At 33.6% G+C, this 20,075-nt stretch overlaps 1 protein-coding gene across 2 annotated transcripts in view; it reads right to left on the minus strand.

Moving 5' to 3' along the window:
- Positions 1-4,670: 4,670 nt before the first annotated feature.
- The window catches only part of LOC140449788 (ATP-binding cassette sub-family C member 4-like), a 138,012-nt gene continuing 122,607 nt past the window's right edge, over positions 4,671-20,075 (minus strand). For both annotated transcript variants that reach the window (XM_072543137.1, XM_072543138.1), the window contains exons 9-12: positions 19,115-19,265; positions 16,357-16,587; positions 11,557-12,068; positions 4,671-6,054 (exon numbers count right to left, since the gene is read on the minus strand). In XM_072543137.1, coding sequence (XP_072399238.1) covers positions 5,599-6,054; positions 11,557-12,068; positions 16,357-16,587; positions 19,115-19,265 — 1,350 coding nt within the window. In that variant the 3' untranslated portion in view covers positions 4,671-5,598. The remainder of the gene's footprint in view (positions 6,055-11,556; positions 12,069-16,356; positions 16,588-19,114; positions 19,266-20,075) is intronic.

Below are 20,075 nucleotides of genomic sequence, written 5' to 3' on the forward strand. Positions count from 1 at the left end.
GTTACTAATAATTATCACTTCAACTAAGGATGTTTTCTTCAATATGAATATACTTGATTAAGAATGCGTTCAGCTTTTTACTATAAGCTATGTAACAATAACTAAAATGCGAGAGTTAAAACTCTAAACAAGAAGCGACCAGCTCAGCTGGGAGACAATTTTATACTATTTTACTTAAAATTCTGATTGCAATGCCTGACTATTACAAGGGATCTGCAGGGGATGGAGGACAATTTCGATATTTCTATACAGAGGTAGGTAAAACCCACCTTTTGAATTCTTTTAAACAGTGAAATTTTGGGAATTGGTGGGAGAAAGTTAATCTGTGGGTAAAAATATCTTTTGAAAACATTTTCGGCTTTCATGGGAATTTACGTAGGTAGAATTTAAGACGTGTAAGTTAATTGCTACCAGTGGCGTAACAACACTTGGATACATTTCTTATAGAAATTTATCCACAGCCTTTAGAATTTGTAGCTGTCAATGTCAAAGTTTCGCACCATAGGTCATCATAGGCAAAGACACACTGGTCAAATGTTTTACGTTTTAAAGAAATTGTTATATCGCTTTTAAAGATGTCTTTGAGTTTTTCATAGGCTGCCCATGCTAGGTTTATTCTTCTTCGTAGTTCGCATGTTTGGTTGTCTCTTGTGATCTTTATTTCGTGTCCAAGGTATATGTATTTTTTCACCAGCTCTACTTCGTTGTTTCCAATATTGATATTTCCGCTAGGCACTAGGTTTGTCATGAATTTTGTTTTGGAGATGTTTATTTTGATACTCATGTAGCATTGTACATAACTCCTTGAGGTTGTCCGAGAACAAAACTATGTCGTCTGCGAATTCAGTTAAGTTTTTTACAAGCATATTCCAGTTCTGCGGTAAACAGTTTAGGCGATAAGGTATCACCCACTTCATTTCACCCATTAGTTTCACCAACATAGTTGTGTTCTTGTATGTATTGTAAATTAACCTTGTATATTGGTAGTCAATGCGGCATGCTTGTAGTGCTTTCAGGATTTTGTCAAATTCTGCCATGTCAAAGGTGTTATGTATTTAATGAGGCACCGACTATTATACAAAACTATTTATTAAAAGATACAGTGGTTACAAACATACATTATGGATGGATCCGTAGACCCACGGCGTTCCATCACCTAACCTCACTATCGACCCCCAGTCTTTTCCACAGTGTCTCTTATTCCGCTGCCGGACTCATATATAACATCTCCTCCCTCGTTAGAGATCAAGTTTAATGGGAGCTTTTACTAGTCTTCCAGAGCGTGTTCTAATATTGCAATCATTGGATGTTTCATCACTCGGTATAGATGTGTTTGTTTCTTCTTGTGATGAACTTGGAATGGGCTCCTTCGGTTCTAATTGAATAGGCTCATTTTTCAAATTTGGATTCACTGGGATTTCAATTGTAACACTGTCACGTAACACTGGCACATCATCACTCACTATAGGAGGTTCTGCTTGAGCTTCGTTAGAATCTGGGATTCTATCTTCACCTCTGTCTTTTCTCATATCATTTGCGTGTGTAAATTTTATTACACCATTACTACATACTAGATAAGTACAGTAACTTAAAATTTTCATAATCTTTCCTTTCTGCCTTTTCCTTAATTTTGTTTGTTTGTTTTTAATATAGACACTTTCATTTACTTTATACCATGTATGCCTATTTTTAATTGAGATACATGCATACTAACTATTATGACAAGAAGGTTTCAACATATTAAATCTAGTTCTAGGACGCACTTTAAAAATACTTTCACTTGGAGAAATCCCTGTAGCTGTTGTAGGAGTTGTTCTATAAGAGAATAAAAAGTTTTGAATTTTCTGAATAACCAATCGTTTATTAATCTCCTCTATCTTAATAGTCAACAGGGCTTTTTCCAAATTTTTCTTTACTATTTGAACACTACGCTCCGCAGCACCATTACTTTGAGGGTGATATGGAGGTGTCTTCAATGGTTTAATTCCATTTGCTTGACAAAATGCCACAAATTCACTGGAATTGAAACGAGGTCCATTGTCTGAGACTAATTCGACAGGAAGACCAATTACAGTAAACATATCTCTTAATTTTGATATAGTTTCTGATGCCTCTGTACCATTTGACATTAATTTTACATCTAACCATTTTGATTTCTGATCGATTAAAATTAAAAATGTGTACTTAAATTTAACAAAGAAATCTATATATACTCTGTAAAAGTTGTGTGGTGCAGACGGCCACGGACATAATTCCTTGCTTGAATTTGTGAAATTTTGACATTGTTGACATACATTACATGATATGAATTTTTCAATATGTTCATTCACATTTGGCCACCAACAATATAAACGTACCAACATTTTAGTACGAACAATACCATTATGTTGTTCGTGAAATAAGTCTAACACCTTATCTTGTAATTCTTGCAGTCGCTGAAATTGGAATTCCTTTATTTTTTCCAAAGATAAACTGTAATGGCTGATGATCTGTAATCAGTATAAATTTACGACCATAAAGATATTTATGAAATTTATTTAAAGCAAACATAATAGCAACGGCTTCCCTTTCCAAATTACTATACTTTTTTTCTGTACTAGACAGTGTACTTGATGCAAACATGACAAGTTTCTCTACATGACCAATTTTATGACTTAAGACACAACCGACACCATAACTACTTGCATCACATGTGACATAAATTGGAAGAGATGGATCATAATGAGTAATAACACTATTAGATGTTAACCACTTTTTACTTTCTTGAAATACTTTATCACATTCAGGTGACCAGCTACTACTGAAATTAATATTATTTTGACACAGTTTGTATAATGGTTTTAATTTGGAAGACAACATCGGGATAAACTTTCCATACCTAGTTTAGCAAACCTAAATATGACTTTAATTCAGTTGTATTCTTTGGTGTTGGAGCTGAGTTAATTGCTAGTATTTTTTCTTCAGTAGGATGTATTCCTTTGGCATCTATAATATGACCTAAAAATTCTACTTTAGTTTCGAAAAATTTACACTTATTTACATTAATTTTTACATCATAGTCATGTAAACGTTTCAACACTTTTCTGACATTCTCATAACAATCTATAAGTGACTCACCATATACTAGAATATCATCTAAGTAACATTTAGTATTTTGTACCCCTGCCAAAATACTATCCATCACCGACTGAAAAATACCTGGTGCAGAGCTGATACCATAAGTTAGTCTAGTGAAGGCAAACAAACCTATATGGGTGTTTATTACTAACATTTTTTGTGTATTTTTACTGACCTTTAGCTGTTGATAAGCACCTTTTAAATCTAAAACCGTAAAGTATTTATGTCTGCTTAGACATGCGAAGATATTTTCTGGTACCTAATGGTAATGCGCAATGATCACTATCTAAGACTTTGTTTAATGTTTTTTTAAAATCTACACAAATTCTTAGTTCCTCAGACAATTTTTTTGGAACTACTACTATGGGACTAGCCCAGTTACTGTAACTGACTTTTTCTAAAATTCCTAACTCCACAAGTTTTTTTATTTCCAATTCAACTTTATCTTTTAGGGCAAATGGCATATCATAGGCCCTATGAAAAATGGGTTGCGCATTTTCTTTTAAATTTAAATCAATTTCAAAACCCTTAATGAATGAATTATTATTCTCATCAAAATCTGATTTAAATTCCCTTTTTAATTGTGAAATTAAACTTGAAGTTTCAAGGTTTTCCAATTCCAGCTGACTAACAAATTCATTATGTGAACAGTTAACTATTTGTCTCCAATTAGGATGCAATACATTTAACCAATTCCTACCCAACAGTGGAGTAAAATTATGTTTACTTTCTAAAATGACAATAGGTAATTTTATAGTATTGTTTTTATGTTTTACTAATACATCAGTTTCTCCCACAATTTTTACTCCCTCGCCAGTTAATACCTTTAAACAATACTTAACAGAATAAATATTTAAAGCTGATAAAAACTTTTTAAAGTCCTTTATATGAATTACTGTACGACATGCACCTGTATCAATTTCAAATAAAATTGAATTACCTTCTACAAACCTGTCTCTGAGACATTCTTTCAAAAATTGCCCAAATTTACAATATTGAGCAACACTTTTCAGTTTGGCACAAAACTTTTAATATCCTCCTGAGGCTCTTGATTTGTATTGTAAAATTTGAATTGAATAATATAATATTGAACAACTGCTCAAGTCTCTCTATATAAGAGGATTGTTAGAACCACGGCGTTCCATCACCTAAACCTCACTATCGACCCCCAGTCTTTTCAACAGTGTCTCTTATTCCGCTGCCGGACTCATATATAACAAAAGGCTTTATGGAAATCTACAAAAGCCAGAACGAGATGTCGATTGTATTTGACAGTCTTTTCTATTACCATTTTATTCCTGTGTACGTGATCATTTGTTCCAAATCCGGTACGAAATCCCTCTTGCTGTATTGGTCGGTAGAAATCAAGTTTTTTCTCAAGACGATTCGTTACTATTCTTGTAAAAGGCTAAATACCCATCACGAAAATCTCAGTTGAAAACACGCAAATATTGTTGTCCATAGCTATATCCTCCATCTCTACTATTTCTGTAGTAGATATCGGTATTTAATACAATTTTTGTAATTCAATCCCACAAAGGTAAAAAAGAATAGAAAAAATAAGGCACGTTTATTATCTTCGTTGTCTTTTTGATTAAATCTTACAGATTCTTTATTAACTTAAATTCTAATCCTTTTGATACGAAGGTTGCTACTTAAATTTTTGAAAATGGTAATATATATTAAAAAGTCAAATCTGACTTTTGAATCAGGTTCTTTACTTAAATTTTTGAATATGGTAACATATATTAAAAGTCAAATCTGACTTTTGAATCAGGTTCTTTACACATGTATGATATTATTTACGAATTTATTTGTAGTAGAATAAACGTAGATGTAAATATTATTGTAATTATATCGGATAGCAGTGAGAATTACATTTTACAGTTTGTTGTGACGTTTCAATTTCCAATCCGGAAGTCGTTTTCAAAATAAAAATTTATAAATCAAGGAATTTTTAAACTAAAAATGTTTATCAATTGTGCTTTTTTGAGTAAAATGCGACAAAACCCTATTTTTTTTATTTATTTTTTTTTTCAAAAGCTAAATAACAAATTGTTATTCTTGCAGGTTTCTCAAATCCTGGCAAATCGGTTGACTGTTGTAAAATGTTAAATTTAAAAAAAAATGGTTGTTTCGTGCAAAAAGTAATCTTGAGGAATATTTTTAAATACAAAATATAAGTATCCTAAAATATAAGTAGCAACTTCTCATAAGTTTTAATATATACATATATATATAAGTACATTAAACTAAACTAAGCACCATATTGTGATGTCATAAGCGTTTAAAAACTGGTCAATTATTCAAGTATTTCTGCCTAACTTATATAAATACAACTACCTAATAGGAACAATTCATCTGTTACTTCAACACAAAAATACTTTAACTGGAAAATTTTAAATTCTCGAAAATATAATAAACTATTTATATTCTAAGAGAATTCAGGGACGTTTCAATACTAAAATTTATGCAGAGTGTCTATTTATTTTTTTGGCTTTCTTCTGCTATTGACATTAAAGTTTGAGCTGTTCCCTTGCCTGTCTTCATCACTAATGAATAGAAAATTCCTTGTTTATTCTGCAATAAGGAATATGGATGATCAAACTCTACCATTTTTCCAGCATCCATAACTAAAACTTTATCTGAATCCATTATAGTATGTAATCTGTGCGCAATTGTTAACACTGTACAGTTTTCAAATTTCTTCCGGATGGTCGTTTGAATCAATCCATCGGTGTGGGGATCCACGTTGGCCGTCGCTTCATCTAATACGAGAATTTTGTTGTTTCGTATTATAGCTCTTGCTAGACATACCAACTGTCTTTGGCCTACACTGAAATTTGAACCTCCTTCGGCCATTTTATTGTCCAGGCCAGCTGGCAATTCTTCGACGGCATGTTTCAGTTCGACTTCTTCCAGGGCGCTCCACAGAACCTGAAATATATTAACAAGATTAATAATACATTTCGTCGGCATACTGCCAAAAGTGACCAAGTCATGTTTAGGTAGTTTCGAGAAAATGAAATGTAGTTTTAGAAGTAACTATAAAATAGAACATGATAACTAGACAGTTTTGAAGGTTTTGTGTTTCTGGGCTTTGTCATCTAGAAGCAAATAGTGCAGTTGATAACAAAATAGCTCTTCTACTAACATAAATGCAATAAATATGACTTGGTCACTTCCGATGTAAGATAAAATTAACCAATATGATTTGGACATGACAAACTGCAGTAAAACGAACGTAACTACCGATAAAACGAAACAATAAAATGTCTGTAGTGTAGAGATTTATTAGTTACATACAATAAAATTAAATAACATCAATATCGCTATCTGAATCTGACACTGTTGGTTCTGGAACTCTATCAAGCGCTTTATAATTCACAGGCAAAGACTTGTACCAATCGTGATATTCAGACGGAATTATGCGTTGCTTTAAAGCAACGGCACACATGCCTATATTTGGGAGGAGCTTGAAGTCATAAGACAGTCATAAAAGAGGTGTGGCCTTGCAAATTCCATCAACCATAATCGCCCACACTCAGTTATGCATACCTATTTGCTGTGTTAAGAACTGTTTGTTAGTTTGATGCATTTGAAGTTGAGTATAATATTAGAACTTGAAAATAATGGACATTCGATTTGAGTAAGTACCATTATTTCGATATAAATGAAACTTATTATTTATATATGTTAAATTTGTGTTCATTATACTTCTAACAAAACATATTTTAAATAATTTATATGAATTGATCAATCGATACTTGTCAGTGCCTGTTGTAACCCAGCCGTTGCCTTAAAACAACACTAGGCGCTTGTACTACCTATATTTAAAATGTCATCATTTTTGTTCTAGACGAGGTGTTTCGCTTGTTCAAGCCCTTGATATAATTTTTAATGATGAATTAAATGTCGATATTTTTGTAGAACCTCCAGATTCAAATGTAGACACTGACGAGGATTTAGGAGATGAAGATGAAGCAGGGTATGTAGTGATATATTAATCAAATCTTTTATAATAAAAACGTATGGCCTTAGTAGTGTAATGTAATGTTAATACCTACCACTTTTAGGCTGGTAGATAACCTTTTATCCCGTCAATTACGTGCCGGATCAGAAATACGACTACCAAACAATGAAAGAATTGGTTTGAACGAAGATTATATACAGAATGAAGACATTCCTGGCCTGATTCTGAAGTGGTAAAAAATTGGATTTCAGATAGACTTCTTAAGCCTCGAAATCAACCTCAATAGTTGAAGGGAGCAGACTTTGACAAAGAACGTGCATCGGTATTTCCAAAATCCGACTATTCTAAATATGAACAAATGTCTCCAACAAAAAAATTTGAACAGTTTGTAAATGACGCATTTATCCAACATTTAGTTCACGAAAGTCGTCGCTATACATTCTTTTTAAATTGTTTCGATCCGAAGATAGCAGGTGAGGACATCCGTTTGTTTATTACTATTTTATATATAAGTGGGTATAATCAATTACTATCCAAGCGGCATTATTGGGATTATAATGATGATATGAAAAATTATGCAGTGTCCAAGGCCATGCGAAGAAATCGATTTTTACAGATTTTCCGGTTTTTGCACTGTTTAGATAATACCAAAATCAACCAAAATGACAAGGTGTGGAAAATATGGCCTCTTATGGACATGCTTAAAAAAAGTTATGTTAAAAATTGTGTACCGGAATAACATTTATCTTACGATGAAAGTATGATAAAATACTTTGGCAGACATAGCTGCAAGCAGTTTATTAGAGGAAAGCCAATTAGATTTGGATACAAAATGTGGTGTAAAACAGTGTAAAAAAAACAGAAAAAATGGGTATTTAGTTAACTTTGACTTATACCAAGGAAAAAATCCAAAATCAAATAATGACTATGAAAAACTCTTTGGAAAAGCTGCCAGTCCTTTGTTATTACTATTAGACGATCTGCCAGCCGAGAAAAGCAATCTGAGATACAATATTTATATGGATAATTTATTTTCTAGAACGGCTTTATTTTCATTTTTAAAATTTCGTGGTTATAACGCCATAGGAACCATTCGCGAAAATCGAGTTCCCAGAGGATGTCCGTTAACTCCTAAAAATGAGTTTCTGAAAAAAGATTGAGGTTATTTTGAAACAGCTATTGAACGAAATGATGGACAATTCTATGTCCGGTGGATGGATAATGCAGCAGTAACAATTATTTCATCATCCTGCGGCACTCAAGAAATAGGTCAAGTAAGAAGATTTTCTCAGAAACTCAAACGAAACATAATTGTTTCTAGACCGAAATTGATCGCCAAGTAGAATACATTTATGGGAGGAACTGGCCAAATGGATCAGAATTTAAGTTGTTACAGGATCAGTATTCGTGGCAAAAAATGGTATTGGCCAATTTTTACGTGGATGTTAGATGTTGCATTACAAAATAGTTGGATATTGTATAATAAAACTGACAGAGAAAATGTATCGCAATTAGATTTTTTAAGAGAGATTGTAAACACATATTTAGCAAAGTATAGTGTACTTAGTAAAGGAAGTGGAAGACCGTCGGCTTTCTTGACAGCATCTGTCGACAGCCGAGTATCCGATGACATTCGTTTTAACACCATCACTCATTTGATACAGTACATTTCAGATGGGAAAAAGAGAAGATGTGCGTCTATAACATGTAAATCTAGAGTTAGAACATGTGTTTAAAATGTGATATTGGACTATGTACTTCTTGTTTTATACCGTTTTACTCTCGATAGTGTAAATTTTTATAATGAATCACACCGAATTACATTTTTTATGAATAAATATCTATTTTTGTTTTATTGCCTACTTTACTGTATCCCAAATGCTTTATTTTTTTGGTTTATTATTTTCAACAAAAACTAGGTGTGTAATTAAGCGCCTAGCGTTGCTTTAAGGCAACACTAAATATCCCAGAAAAAATATTTTATGAAGTTTTTTATTATTTAAATACAGTTTATTAATAATATTGCAAAAAATAATACAAAATCAATAATTTATTAATCTCGGCGTTAATGGTTTAAGCAAACTGTTTTTCTTCTTTTCCATAATTGGTAACAACGACTTATATAATGGTTGTAGATCTCTTGCGGTTGCTGTCGTTCTTCCTCTTCCAGCTACCCGAAGAACATGAAACTCAGTTTCTGAAGATCTGTATTTAAATAAAATACATCCTGGATTGGTCTTTTCATACCTCATGCATTTCATTTTTAACCATTCAACCTTGTTTCCTTTTTCATCTTTGCTTTTATTTTTAATCAGGTTACTTACTAGAGCTTTTAAGTCAATGAAACCAGAAAATCTTAATTCGTGAACGTTATAGGGACTAGAACTTTTATTTTTATTTCGTTTGGAACGTGCAAGTCGGAAAACGTTTAAAAGATCATTGTGTGTAAATATGCATACATTTTTCTTTGCTCTTTCGATTGCAGAATGCATTGAGTCCACCTCCATGTATGTTTGCACTTTCTCCAAAAAATTATGTTGTATAACATCAAAATGCATGTGCTGTACAATATACAGAAAGAGAGAAGAAATAAATTGATTTCATTTCTGTCCACTGCAGCTGTCTGAAAAAACACTAATTTCTTTTACAGTAGTTGGAATAATTTTAATACAGCAGAGTAAAGCAGTTAATATTTCACAACTTCCCCTTCGACCATTTAATTCTGTCCAAGAAAAGGAATAAGCATTATTGGGTTTCGCAGCTTCATAAATAGTTAAATTGTAGGCACATAACTTCCTTGTATAATACATTTGAGAAACGTCCGAAGTTGGAATATTTAAAACGCTTTGTAGATCAAAAGTTGCACTTATAAAATTAGTATCTGCATTTGCTATAACCTTGTCATTGCACTTGGCTTGATTTGCTTCGTCACGTCGCGCAATATGAGCTGAGTGATCTTCATGTGATATTAATTTCTTTTTGTGTTTCTCGCATACTTCACAAAGATCCTTTTTAGGGTGAAAGAAAAATATATTAAATTTTTTTCCAAATATACGACGGTAAGTAATTTCTGAAATGTATTGTTTATCATTTTCTTTGCATGTATAAGTCATACATCTTGAAAATTAATAAGCTTGGATCTAGATATTGACGCTCCTACAATAATGGGAGTCCATTGCAGGAAAGCTGGCAATATGTTCTCTTAGTATTACAATCATGTCTTCAGGTGTTTTGTTTGATGGAACATGATGACCTCTGCTATTAGAAGTAGCAAACAATCCATATTCATTTGCTCCCTTCAAAGCTGTATCCACAGGACCGTGGCTAATGCAAAGAGTTTTGAGAAAGAATACCTTGCAAACTTGAATATTTTTCTCATTCTTCTGGAAATGATATTTCCTAGATGTTCCCTTCTTAGTGCCTGTTCCAGTACGGACCCTTCGATATTTTGGCTTAGTCCACGAAACACAAGATAAAATGAAGTCCTTTTGCATTTGATACTGCAACTTTCAGAAACTTGTGCATAACTTGTCACGTTCGTCTTCAGAAAAACTGGTTGAACATTGAAACTTAACAGTTTTGGCAGTTGACTTTTTGTGATTTCTTTGGACTTTTAATACCAGTTTTGCTTATGTAGGGTATACATAACGATCTGTTCTGTTTGCTAATCCATTTTTCCGGATTAGCTTTTTTCCATCTTGGTTTTTTTACTTATACTTCATCCTCGCTACTTGAATCTTCACTTAAAATGTAATTATCATCACTTTCTACTTCAAATGGTTCTTTTTGGTAGAGGGTTTTTTATAGAATAATTTTCCCTACCAATGTATTTAATTTCATTAATTTCTCTGGGTTTACAGCGCTCCGAAAATTATTCTTTGAAAAACCCCTATGGGATTTTCAAAGCTCTATTTGATTTAATGTCATTTTATTGTAAAATAACCAAAAAATAAATGTTATAAAGCCCAAAAGAAAATTTGTTCAAAAGATTTTAGTTATTTCTGTTTATAACTTTTTTATTTTACATTTTACGATTAAAAATAACAAAATGAAGTTGTAGAAAATTTAATTTGTTACAAGTAATGTATTATAACATTTTATGTAGGGTTGCTAATTTACGAGATACAGTACAAAACTGCTTTGCTCGCTTTTTTTCAATAAGGTGGCCGGGGGACACTGGTGGCGACCCCACAAAATTTAACTTAAGCTTATACGAACCCCCCACACATCAAGAAATAAAATTACATCCTCTCAAAAATGTAATCTCAATGTAACTTTTCAATGGACTAATTCATTATTTCAAAATTTGGCATCTAAAAGGTTATAATCAAGAGCTGTATATTATATCGTGCAAAAACGTTGAGACTAACAGAAAAAAAAACCAAAAATATCGAATATAAGCCCATCCATTGATCATCATGACAACTTGGACTTCTTGTTTAGAAAAATTGTAAGCTTTATCTTACCTCGTCTTTATATTCGTCAAAAGGATCCAAATTTTTTCGCAATGTTCCAGAAAACAGCACGGGCTCCTGCGGTATTATAGAAATATTTGACCTGAGTTTTTTCAAAGAGATTGTCTTCGTATCAATACCATCGATAATAATACTGCCTTCAATGTGGGTTAGTCGGAATAGGGCTTGAATTAAAGAAGATTTTCCTGCTCCAGTTCGTCCTACTATACCAACTTTTTCTTTAGGTTTGACCACAAAAGTCAGGTTTTTCAAAACAAATGGATCGTCAGGAGAATATTTCAACGACATGTTGCTGAACTCTACTTCTCCTTTTTCTGGCCAGGTTTCTCGTGGCTTATTCGAGGGTTGGTCTATCTCTTGTTTCAGATCTGCGTATTCTTGTACTCTTTCTACAGACGTCATCTGATTTTCAAATTCACTCCACTGTCGCATTCCCCATTGGAACATGCCCATTAAAGCCATAGCTTGTGAAAGCGCTAGACCTATATTGCCTCCAAATTGCTCTGTAAAATAATACTTGGTAAGTAGTCTAGAATACAATAGAAGAGACATAGTTTCAATGAATCTATGAATTTAAAGAGATTTTATCGATGGAATAGTTTTATTTTTAAAATGTGAACACTAATACATTACATGAGAGCCTAAGATGAGGTTTACTAAACTCTGAAGACAAATAAAGACGTACTGGGAATAAACATAATCGCGCTAAGACACATAGAAGCCATAAGGCGTACGCTTTCGTAATAAATTTTTAAAACTTAGCAGAGTTGCTCCTTCTTGTTTCAGCAATATTGGCTTTCAGTTTGTTGCAAATGCAATTAGTGAACGTTGCTTGTTAATCGTTGTATTTATTTTGTACTTTTATTTCCTAAATTGGTTCTTAGTGTTTAAATAACTATTCTATTAATTAGATTAATTAGATTATTGGAATATATGCTCCGTCAGAAAATGTATCAAAAGCAGCTAAACAAATATTCTACGAAACCTTATCGGAACTCATTGAAAATATAAATAGCCGCAAAGAAATTGTGTTGTTGGGAGATTTTAACGCTTGGACAGGAACAAAAATAAATGACAAAGTCGTAGAAAAATATGGTGACGCTAAAACAAATGAAAATGGGGAACACTTAATCGAATTCTGTAAAGAGCACTCTCTGAAAATCCTAAACGGATTCTACCAACACAAAAACATACATAAGTACACCTGGGTTCAACCAACGAGAAACACAAAGTCAATTATAGATTATGTCATCATAAAACAAGAAACACACATACAAGTTAAAGACATAAGAGTATTAAGAGGACCGGAGTACGGTACTGACCACTACATGGTAAGATCAAAATGTTACCTACAGTATCGACCTCGGCTACTACATCAAAATGACAACCAACTAGCTCAATCAAAACCCCTGGAATCGAATCTACCTATATACAATATTGATGCACTGCAAAACGACTCGACATCATTCTTATATAAGCTGCGACTCAGCCAAAAATTGGCAAACCTGATCTACTCGTCAGCCCAGAATACCTATAAAGAGATAATCAATAAAATCAATGAAGCAGCTTACGAAGCGCTCGGCACAATCCAAAAGAACAAAAAGAATACTCCATTGTGGTGGACAAATGACATCGCCAATGCAGTACACAACAAGAAACAAGCATATCAAAAGTGGCTACAAACAAATGATCCAAATGATAGACGAACATATGCAAGATCAAACAGAGAAGTAAAAAATTTAGTAACTAAAGCAAAAAATATTTCCTGGGAAAGTAAATGCGAAGAACTCAACAAATATATAGGGTCAACAAGATCAAGGGAAGCATGGAAAACGGTAAAAAATCTGAGAACAAACAGAAAAGAAACGAGTAGAATAGATTTAATAGAAGAAAGATCTTGGATCGAACACTACTCACAACTTTTGACTGAAACAAGACCTCAATTCACGAACATCAGTTCAACAACATATGAACTGGAATTCAGTGAAGACGATGAAATAACAGTACAGAAAGTCGAGAATGCAATACAAACTCTAAAAAATCGGAAGTCATGCGGACCACAAAGTATACCAAATGAATTATTAAAACATAGCCCACAAGTATTACGGGAATTACTGGCGTATGTCTTCACCTTATTCTATAATGGACACGACTTACCACCGGAGTGGACAAAAGCACATATTAACATCTACAAAAAAGGAGATAGAAAGAATTGTTCAAACTACAGGGGGCTAAGTGTCATAAATTCACTCTCAAGACTGTATGGAAAAATAATAAAAAACAAAATTGAAAGAAAAAGAGATGACAGATGTTGAAGAACAGAATGGCTTTCGTGCAGGCAGATCCTGTATGGACAGTATATTCTCTCTAAAGCAAGTTATCGAGAAAAGATTAGCCCACAACCTTTCAACTCATATAGTCTTTATAGATCTGACAAAGGCATACGATAGTGTACCACTTTCAATGCTTTGGGTAGCAATGGAAAAACAAGGAATAAGAAAAAAAAATATACAAGCAGTACAACAACTCTACAAAAATATGACGGCAAACATTAAAACTGGAAATAGATTAACTAGAGAAATTCCTATTAGTAAGGGCCTAAAGCAAGGCTGCTGCATAGCACCTACACTCTTCAAAATATATCTAAATGAGGCACTCTTAGTGTGGAGAAGAAAGTGCTGCAATATGGGCATCCCAATCGGAGATGATAGATTGTACACGATACACTTCGGTGACGACCAAGCCATTCTAGCTGAAGACGAGAGTGATGTAGGCTACATGCTTAGGAAACTGGAAGATGAGTATACCAAATGGGGCCTCACAATTAATATACAAAAAACTGAGTACTTAGTTGTAGGAGAAAAACCAGAAAGCCTACAAATCGAAATGGGAACTATAAAACCAACAGACAATTTCAAATACTTGGGAGTCCAAATAACATCAAAAGCAGGAAGTAGCGAAGAAATACACTCCAGGATTGGCCAAGCTGTAGAAGACTTGCTTGATATATATATATATATATATATATATATATATATATATATATATATATATATATATATATATATTCTATTAATGAACTTTGAAAAATAAAGGCAGATATCGAGCAGTTTTATTATTCAAATCTTAAACAAGTACTTTCGCCCACTAGAGCATCCTCAGGGGCATTTCGTCAGTTCCGGCTATCCAACAATCCCAGAATGTCATAAACATAAAATTGACATTCTGGGATTGATGTCGGTGAAATGCGATTTGAATTCCATGGGTACATGTGAAGTACTTTTCACCTTACAAGTCCTACTTAAGTGCCGCGATGTCAGTTGTGATGTCTATATTTGTTTTATTGACTACGCCAAGGCATTTGACCGTTGTCAGCACCAGAAGAAGGTCGCCGCCCTACAAAGAGTAGGATTGGATGAGAAGGACATTCGAATCATCATGAATTTATACTGGAACCAGCGTGCTCAAGTCAAGGTCGAACACCAGCTGACCGACCAAGTGAAGATCATGCAAGGAGTATGGTAAGGCTGTGTGCACTCGCCGACTCTTTTCAATATATACTCCATAAGAGGAAATTTTTACTGAAGATCTCACAAACCTGTAGATGGGAATCCGAGTGATCGGTGAATACATCAATAATATCCGCTACGTCGATGACACTGTGTTACTAGCAACCAGCAGAAATGATCTACAAGCCTTACTAGACCGAGTGAGAACTGTGAGCGTAACATACGGACTAGACCTTATTAAGAAAACTAAATTCATGGTTGTCAGCCGTGCAAATTTCGATCCCGGGGCACTAATGGCAGGTAGCGAAGAGATCCAGAGAGTCGACAGATTCACTTACCTCGAAACTACCCTCAATATACAATGGGACTACGCTCAAGAGATTAGATGCAAAATTGAAATGGCACGGTCTACATTTATCAAGTTGAGATCCTTGCTGTGTTGCAGTGATCTCAGTTTGGGAACCAAGATGCGGATAGTGAGGTGATACGTTCTTCCAGTGTTACTATATGCAGTTGAAGCCTGGAAACTGACGCAAACCACAGAAAAGTGGATTGAAGCCTTCGAGATGTGGATCTACCGGAGGATACTAAAAATATCGTATGTGGACCATGCCACCAATGTTGAGGTTCTATAGCGCATGACAAAAGAAAAAGAAGTGCTTAATTTAGTGAAACAACGTAAGCTTGAGTACCTCGGGCACGTGATGCGGAACGAAGAAAAATATCGAATTCTTCAACTCGTTATGCAGGTTAAAGTATTTGGCAGGAGAGGACCGGGACACCGTCGTATCTCGTGGTTAAAAAACCTCCGACAATGGTTTGGGATGACCTCCGCGGAGCTTTTTCGCAGAGCAGTCAACAAAACCATGATAGCATTGATGATCGCCAACAACCGGACCAAATAAGGCACTGAAGAAGAAAAAAGAAGAAACATAAGAAGAAAAAAGAAGAAACATAATCTTACCTTTTGTTATCTAACAATAAAATATCGGGGATAACTTTATTCACGTTAATTACTTGTCAAATTCACGTCAGATATTGTAGCTAGTACCTAACGTGACGTCTGTTCCGTCATTTATAAGCTTAATATGAAAATATTGGCATGTTCCATCCTTAGTATATTATATCGTTGACTGACGATATATTTCATTGAATAACCTAACCGAACTTACTGAATAATATTTGAAAGGCTTGCATGCATAATGTGTTATCGATATTATGAAAACAACCTACAGATATAATCAATGTAATTCTGTAGTTTCACAGAAAGTTGTATACTCACCACTTTTAATCAACAATAAAGCTGCCAGTACCAAACCAATATAAACTACGCAAACAAAATCAAGCCAAAATCCAAATGTTCTGTTAGCACCCGCGAAGATAAAATAAGCCGAAGTATTCAAATTTTGATAATTGTCAAATTCCTTTTTGAGTATATCTTGGGCTTTAAAAGCTCTAATTGTTGTCAGACCTTGTAACGATGCAGAAAGATGTGTGAAAATTGGACTTCTTGCTAAAATTTACAAATTAATATGTTAGTTTTCTGTAGTATTAAAATAAAGCAGATAGTACTGCTACGATCATATTAGTGCTTATTAGTAAGTAGTTATCTTGATGAAAGAATTCAGTTTGTTTTTATAAAGGGTTCACTTTCAATTCTTATCTTTGTCAGTTCGGGGGTCCCACAAGGTTCACATGTGGGTCCTCTTCTCTTTAATTTGTTTATTAATGATATTTCTGAGGTAATAAATGTTTGTCAGTTTTTGCTATTTGCTGATGACCTTAAGTTATATTTTAAAGTTTAAAATATATCTGATTGTCTAAGGATCCAGGAAAACCTTACTTCCCTGTATAATTAGTCTCTTTCCAATGGTCTCCATGTTAAATAAAGATTTGTTATATCCTTTAGCAAATCTAAAAATAATGTTGTGTTTGACTATCACATTAATACAAGCCTTGTATCAAGAGTGACTGAAATAAAAGATTTGGGAGTGTTATTTAATAGTTTCTTGTCATTTATCCCCCAGATCAACAATTTATCAAATAAAGTTTACCGAAATCTAGGTTTTATTACAAGAAACTCTCGAGATCTTTCAGTACCCACATACAGAATTTTATAATTGCGTCTATAGTATGGTCACCATACTATTTTAACCATATTCACATCCTTGAAAAAATTTAAAATAAGTTTCTCCGGATTTGTGCTTATAGATTTAACTTAAGAAACATGTCTTCGGTAGAATTAAGTTCAAGGCTAAATATCAGTTCTTTAGAAGATTACAGAACTAAATGTGATCTAGTTTTTCTCCATAAACTACTTGACCATACCACTGACTGTTCTGATTTATTAAGTCTTATCAACTTTAGATGTAACACTAGAATTCTTAGAGACATGCCTTTGTTTTCTATAAATCACTATCACACTAACTATGGCAAATTCTCTCCTATTAACAGGATTCAGATCCTGGAAAATGACTTTAGCCAATCTCATGATCTGGTGGATATAAAATCTGTAAGATTTAAGCACTGTTTAACTGAGTATGTTAGGAATCAAAGATGAGTGACATTTAACTTGAAGTATTCATTTCATTTTATTAAGATCATTTCATTTTATTTTATTAAGATCATTTCATTTTATTTTATTTTATGAAGATCATTTCATTTTATTAAGATCTTCAGGAAATTTAATTTAATTTACTTAATTTAATCATTTGTTTAATTTACTTAATTTAATAATTTTTTTAACAATAATTATTTAATCATTATTTAATACTTAGTTTTAGTATGTACTTATGGTTAGCATATTTTATTTTTGTTAAATTTTGTAAAATGGGGACATCCCGTAAATAAATAAATAAATAAATAAATATTATAAATTGTAAGATTGATGGAAAATAAAATAAGAAACAGTCTACTTCAATTTAAATATATTCTGGTGATATTGCAATGAACAAATATGCGCTGGAAATAAAAGAAATTAGAAAATATCAGCCGAACAAGCGGTAAAATAAAAAAATACAAATCATTGACCATATATTTTCTCTTTATATTAGGTACAGTTAGCCGCCGCACTGTCACTTGTTAGTTTAAAGGCGCGTTCACATATATTCTTCTTGCTACATACTCCCCCTTTGGATCACAAAACCGACCCGTGTGTGATAAAACAAAACAAACAAAAACGAGATGCAGGTCCAAAACTGGCGTTTTGGACAGAGCACTCACAAAGAACGACGCACCTTCAAAACTGGTGTATAAGTCCCACTATTGTTAATCTGTTAGTACTAAATTCAGACCCTCGACTGCAGATGGAATCTGTCTGGGACGTCCGCGATGTCGAATGGGCTGCTCCGCTCTTGGAAGAGGTGACAATGTATCTTCTTAAAGCAGACGCATGTTAAATGGAGTATCTTTTTTTTTTCTCTGAGGGTGGAAATTTCTAAAAGCCGTACCAGGTTAACCCATCCCTAGGGATGGCTGGCGTGTGTTGGATTCAGGGTAGAGGAGTACATCCGAGTTCATTTCCCCTTAGAAGAAGGAGGTCCTGCAAACAGATGCCTTCCTGTTATCCTGCCTACCAACTAAAACCACCCTTTCCTATTTGTGCGCAGTTTACTGTCGCACGTACTGTACTTCGAAAGTAAGGTAGCCGCTGTAAGGTTGACGAGACTTTCGAAGCACTATCTTCTCTTATCTACATTTTAACTCTGTCGTTGGTCCGGCTGGTGTTTCTCTTCTTCTTTCTTTTTAATTACTGTTCGAATGTAATTATGTACAATATTCCACCCCTCCTTACTTCCCGTCATCTTCACGATCATCTCTCTCACAGTTACAGGGTTCATATCTATTTCTCGACATACTTGCGACATTAGACATAATAGTACAAGAGGACCCCTCTGTGACTTATTCATAACTAGTTGTCTGCATAAATAAGCAGATGTTAATAGAAGCTATTCTTTTGAGTAATTATCTTTATAAAATATATAAACAATGTCTAAGTTACACGCTCACACATTGTAAATTACTTATTTTAAAATACTTACTGACAGCTTCTATTCGCTTAACATCTCTACTGGTTTGGACGAAAACTATTCTCATCAGGTAGAATAATACTGCAAGCAATACGGTTGGTATAACAATCCATATGGTTAGACTGCCAATTACCAAACAGATAGAGAAAACATATAAACCAATCTAAAATGAATATTAGCATATATTATTAGATCAAATTATTTTTGTAAAGAACAATGCAATAAAATAGAAAATTTTAAGTCAAAAGAAATATTATGAAATGAGGTAAGATTCTACTACACATCATGTCTTTCCATTATTGGCAATTGCAAATCTAAATAAAAATCTACATTCACATCGATCATCAAGTACCAATAAAGAAAAATTACTTCTAATCTTATAGACAAAAAACGCATACCTATTGAAGTTTTGTTAAATTTTTTATAGCTATTCTTATCAGCATTACCGACCAAGTTGGTAAAACAATCGACAAAACAACAAAAAAGATTAAAAACATAAATTCAATCAAAACACAAATAAAGTTCTATAAGCTAATTTGCTGGCTCTATTGGCGTGGTGAGGTCTTCTCCAGTGACAAGACAACTTTAATCGTTTTTTAGGTCAGTTGGCCAGTTCCTTTTTAGTCTCCTATTGGCTTGGTGTTCTAGCAGAGGTTGGAGTAAGGGGTTACTATGTGATTCCAGTGCTTCAAGGTGCTTCGTGCTGTATTTAGTGATTACATCCTGTACGAACGGGATTCTTAGGTCTTCATGAAGTGTTAGGTTTGACACATACCAAGGTGCATCAGCTATCGTTCGGAGTATTTTTTATTGGCATCTTTGAATTATGGCTGTGTTTGACTTTCTCGCACATCCCCAGAGTTGGATTCCATACGTCCAGATAGGTTTTATAACGGTTTTGTATACAAGGATTTTGTTTTCAAGGCTCAGTTTCGATTTCCTGCCTACTAACCAGTTTAGGCCTTTCATTCTT

Source organism: Diabrotica undecimpunctata, chromosome 9 (genome assembly GCF_040954645.1).
Source record: "Diabrotica undecimpunctata isolate CICGRU chromosome 9, icDiaUnde3, whole genome shotgun sequence".
Classification (NCBI taxonomy): Eukaryota; Metazoa; Arthropoda; class Insecta; order Coleoptera; family Chrysomelidae; genus Diabrotica; species Diabrotica undecimpunctata.